At 37.8% G+C, this 5,532-nt stretch overlaps 1 protein-coding gene across 2 annotated transcripts in view; it reads right to left on the bottom strand.

Moving 5' to 3' along the window:
- The window catches only part of eef1akmt2 (EEF1A lysine methyltransferase 2), a 16,517-nt gene extending 16,461 nt beyond the window's left edge, over nucleotides 1-56 (bottom strand). For both annotated transcript variants that reach the window (XM_062059270.1, XM_062059274.1), the window contains exon 1: nucleotides 1-56. This exon is cut by the window's left edge and continues 84 nt beyond it. In XM_062059270.1, the coding sequence (XP_061915254.1) occupies nucleotides 1-14 (14 nt within the window). In that variant the 5' untranslated portion in view covers nucleotides 15-56.
- Nucleotides 57-5,532: the final 5,476 nt, after the last annotated feature.

Here is a 5,532-nt window from a genome sequence, read left to right as displayed (position 1 = left end):
GCAGAGGCTTCCATGTTGGATCATACGCTTAAACACTACATTTCCCACAAGGCATTGCGGCCCCTTGTAAGTCATTGTCCGAGCCGCTGTCCTCATAGACATGTTATATGTAGAAGCAGCATTGGCTGCTGTGACGCAAGAAATTGGGCCGCCATCTTGAAGTGGTGATGAGGAACCGGCAAGCAGCCTAAACTGACAGTTGACAGGTAGAAAACAAAGATGCTAAACTGACAGTTGACAGGTAGAAAACAAAGATGCTAAACTGACAGTTGACAGGTAGAAAACAAAGATGCTAAACTGACAGTTGACAGGTAGAAAACAAAGATGCTAAACTGACAGTTGACAGGTAAAAAACAAAGATGCTAAACTGACAGTTGACAGGTAGAAAAACAAAGATGCTAAACTGACAGTTGACAGGTAGAAAAACAAAGATGCTAAACTGACAGTTGACAGGTAGAAAACAAAGATGCTAAACTGACAGTTGACAGGTAGAAAACAAAGATGCTAAACTGACAGTTGACAGGTAAAAAACAAAGATGCTAAACTGACAGTTGACAGGTAGAAAACAAAGATGCTAAACTGCAGAGGTGGGACCAAGTCATTGCTTTGCAAGTCACAAGTAAGTCTCAAGTCTTTGCCCTCAAGTCTCGAGTCAAGTCCCGAGTCAAGACAGGCAAGTCCCGAGTCAAGTCCAAAGTCAAGACTAGAAAGTCTCAAGTCAAGTCCTGCATTTTGAGTTTCGAGTCCTTTCAAGTCCTTTTAACCACAGACTAATATTTTTACACAGATTGTGTATGCTTTTAAAACGCTGTATTTATTTATTAAAACAAGTGCATTTGAAATTGCAGGGAAAAAAATGGTGCTGACATTGCAATTCATAATAGCACTATTAACCAGTCATTTTAATAGTTTAAACAATTTTAAACATTTAACTCATTCCTTTACAGAATAAACACATTTGCAAAAACAAACATTAACATACTATTGGTTGTATTTTATGAAAATAACATTACCACAAAGTTGAGAAGGAGCAAAGATCTTCAATATTTGTATGTGAGAATCACAAAGAAATCTTCTGGGGGAGGATGACACCCGTACAGGGGTTTGGTTTACAAACTTTCAGCCCCACCTAAAACAAAATTCACCAGCCGCCACTGATTATGATGCATTCTCATTTTAGGCAAAGTATAAGACAATACTTTTTTAACAGTATAATTGTAACCAGGAATAAGTCTTCAAGTAACAATATTCAAATACTAACATTGTTGGGTAAGACAGCATTTGGTTTTATTCTGAATCCAGTGAAACAGATTGGTGGTTTTAGCTGATATAAAGACTTTCAGGTGTTTATATATGTTTAAGTATTTGGCAGACGCTTTTATCCAAAGCGACATACATAAAAAATAGATATAAAACAATCACTGTAAACATTATCATTTAAGGGAAGAATGTAATACAAAATATCAATACAAAGTGTCAAGACAGAATAAACTCTCTGCTGCTGCAGCAACAGAGTTACAGTCTATAGGTCCCTAAAATATATAGATATCTAATGTATTCATACATTGTTTATGTAGGATATACGCATGTATATATAATCTAATCATATTGTTTCTTCAATTTAAAAATAGCTGACCGTTTTTTTCCCCCTTCTCTGGGATTATATTCCCAGTTTTGATCTCGGACGTCTGGTCATTTATAGCGTATAAGAATATTATATTACTGTTAAGCAAACTATGAATAATAAAAACGCCAAAACATGTGTCCGTTATCATAGCTACACGTATGACAAAAAAAACGCGTGAAAATCAGTGGTATTCAGTGAGGTAAAATGAATTAAATTTGCTGACAGTTCATTGCTCCTGCCAAATGAATTGCACTGAGTGGAGCGGATCACCACTCCAAGATGGCGGCTCCGCGTCTCGTCTGCGCCAGTAGGCAGTAGCGCTCAATGCTGCGTACCCTTATAAGATGTCTATGGTTATAACGTTAGCAGTGAGTTTACAGCCTCACTGATTTAACTACACAGCAAATAAAAGTCATGTTACTTAGCCAATAAACGTTATCTTACATTCAAAACTTACCCTTCTCTGTGCAACTTCAAATGTCGAACGAAGTTGGAAGTTGTTGCGTCTCCGTCTGTAATATTCGAACTGCGTGATTTGCATACGGCAATTCGTTTTTTGTTGACCAAGTCGTAGTTTTTATACCAGAACGAAACCAACTTTGGCATAATTGTTTCTCACTGCCGCATTGTTTGACAACTCATGTTCGGTGGTTGTCCTGCAATTGGATTGGATGAGAGCTGTGGGATGAAAACAACGTAGATTTAATTTGATTGGCTGTTGTACTGACAGCACACACGCTGACAAGCAGCACACACGCTAATAGACACAGACGTATAAAATGAAAGATACGGAGCGCTCCCAAATAACGTTTTAAGGTTTGGGTTTTGGGGAAAGTAGCAAGTCATGTCAAGTCAAAAGCCTCAAGTCCAAGTGAAGTCACAAGTCATTGATGTTAAAGTCTAAGTCGAGTTGCAAGTCTCTTTACATTTTGTCAAGTCGAGTCTAAAGTCATCAAATTCATGACTCGAGTCTGACTCGAGTCCAAGTCATGTGACTCGAGTCCACACCTCTGCTAAACTGACAGTTGACGGGTAGAAAACAAAGATGCTAAACTGACAGTTGACAGGTAGAAAACAAAGATGCTAAACTGACAGTTGACGGGTAGAAAACAAAGATGCTAAACTGACAGTTGACAGGTAGAAAACAAAGATGCTAAACTGACAGTTGACGGGTAGAAAACAAAGATGCTAAACTGACAGTTGACAGGGAGAAAACAAAGATGCTAAACTGACAGTTGACGGGTAGAAAACAAAGATGCTAAACTGACAGTTGACAGGTAGAAAACAAAGATGGTAAACTGACAGTTGACAGGTAGAAAACAAAGATGCTAAACTAACAGTTGACAGGTAGAAAACAAAGATGCTAAACTGACAGTTGACAGGTAGAAAACAAAGATGCTAAACTGACAGTTGACAGGTAGAAAACAAAGATGCTAAACTGACAGTTGACAGGTAGAAAACAAAGATGCTAAACTGACAGTTGACAGGTAGAAAACAAAGATGCTAAACTGACAGTTGACAGGTAGAAAACAAAGATGCTAAAGTGACAGTTGACAGGTAGAAAACAAAGATGCTAAACTGACAGTTGACAGGTAGAAAACAAAGATGCTAAACTGACAGTTGACGGGTAGAAAACAAAGATGCTAAACTGACAGTTGACGGGTAGAAAACAAAGATGCTAAACTGACAGTTGACGGGTAGAAAACAAAGATGCTAAACTGACAGTTGACAGGTAGAAAACAAAGATGGTAAACTGACAGTTGACAGGTAGAAAACAAAGATGCTAAACTGACAGTTGACAGGTAGAAAACAAAGATGCTAAAGTGACAGTTGACAGGTAGAAAACAAAGATGCTAAAGTGACAGTTGACAGGTAGAAAACAAAGATGCTAAACTGACAGTTGACAGGTAGAAAACAAAGATGCTAAACTGACAGTTGACAGGTACAAAACAAAGATGCTAAACTGACAGTTGACAGGTAGAAAACAAAGATGCTAAACAGACAGTTGACAGGTAGAAAACAAAGATGCTAAACTGACAGTTGACATGTAGAAAACAAAGATGCTAAACTGACAGTTGACAGGTAGAAAACAAAGATGCTAAACTGACAGTTGACAGGTAGAAAACAAAGATGCTAAACTGACAGCTGACAGGTAGAAAACAAAGATGCTAAACTGACAGTTGACAGGTAGAAAACAAAGATGCTAAACTGACAGTTGACAGGTAGAAAACAAAGATGCTAAACTGACAGTTGACAGGTAGAAAAACAAAGATGCTAAACTGACAGTTGACAGGTAGAAAAACAAAGATGCTAAACTGACAGTTGACAGGTAGAAAAACAAAGATGCTAAACTGACAGTTGACGGGTAGAAAACAAAGATGCTAAACTGACAGTTGACAGGTAGAAAACAAAGATGCTAAACTGACAGTTGACGGGTAGAAAACAAAGATGCTAAACTGACAGTTGACAGGTAGAAAACAAAGATGCTAAACTGACAGTTGACGGGTAGAAAACAAAGATGCTAAACTGACAGTTGACAGGTAGAAAACAAAGATGCTAAACTGACAGTTGACGGGTAGAAAACAAAGATGCTAAACTGACAGTTGACAGGTAGAAAACAAAGATGGTAAACTGACAGTTGACAGGTAGAAAACAAAGATGCTAAACTAACAGTTGACAGGTAGAAAACAAAGATGCTAAACTGACAGTTGACAGGTAGAAAACAAAGATGCTAAACTGACAGTTGACAGGTAGAAAACAAAGATGCTAAACTGACAGTTGACAGGTAGAAAACAAAGATGCTAAACTGACAGTTGACAGGTAGAAAACAAAGATGCTAAACTGACAGTTGACAGGTAGAAAACAAAGATGCTAAAGTGACAGTTGACAGGTAGAAAACAAAGATGCTAAACTGACAGTTGACAGGTAGAAAACAAAGATGCTAAACTGACAGTTGACGGGTAGAAAACAAAGATGCTAAACTGACAGTTGACGGGTAGAAAACAAAGATGCTAAACTGACAGTTGACGGGTAGAAAACAAAGATGCTAAACTGACAGTTGACAGGTAGAAAACAAAGATGGTAAACTGACAGTTGACAGGTAGAAAACAAAGATGCTAAACTGACAGTTGACAGGTAGAAAACAAAGATGCTAAAGTGACAGTTGACAGGTAGAAAACAAAGATGCTAAAGTGACAGTTGACAGGTAGAAAACAAAGATGCTAAACTGACAGTTGACAGGTAGAAAACAAAGATGCTAAACTGACAGTTGACAGGTACAAAACAAAGATGCTAAACTGACAGTTGACAGGTAGAAAACAAAGATGCTAAACAGACAGTTGACAGGTAGAAAACAAAGATGCTAAACTGACAGTTGACATGTAGAAAACAAAGATGCTAAACTGACAGTTGACAGGTAGAAAACAAAGATGCTAAACTGACAGTTGACAGGTAGAAAACAAAGATGCTAAACTGACAGCTGACAGGTAGAAAACAAAGATGCTAAACTGACAGTTGACAGGTAGAAAACAAAGATGCTAAACTGACAGTTGACAGGTAGAAAACAAAGATGCTAAACTGACAGTTGACAGGTAGAAAAACAAAGATGCTAAACTGACAGTTGACAGGTAGAAAAACAAAGATGCTAAACTGACAGTTGACAGGTAGAAAACAAAGATGCTAAACTGACAGTTGACAGGTAGAAAACAAAGATGCTAAACTGACAGTTGACAGGTAGAAAAACAAAGATGCTAAACTGACAGTTGACGGGTAGAAAACAAAGATGCTAAACTGACAGTTGACGGGTAGAAAACAAAGATGCTAAACTGACAGTTGACGGGTAGAAAACAAAGGTGCTAAACTGACAGTTGACGGGTAGAAAACAAAGATGCTAAACTGACAGTTGA

The sequence above is a fragment of the Entelurus aequoreus genome, linkage group LG09, assembly GCF_033978785.1.
Source record: "Entelurus aequoreus isolate RoL-2023_Sb linkage group LG09, RoL_Eaeq_v1.1, whole genome shotgun sequence".
In the NCBI taxonomy this organism is placed as follows: domain Eukaryota; kingdom Metazoa; phylum Chordata; class Actinopteri; order Syngnathiformes; family Syngnathidae; genus Entelurus; species Entelurus aequoreus.
The sequence above is the reverse complement of the archived record's forward strand: the minus strand, read 5'-3'. Positions and strand labels throughout refer to the sequence as shown.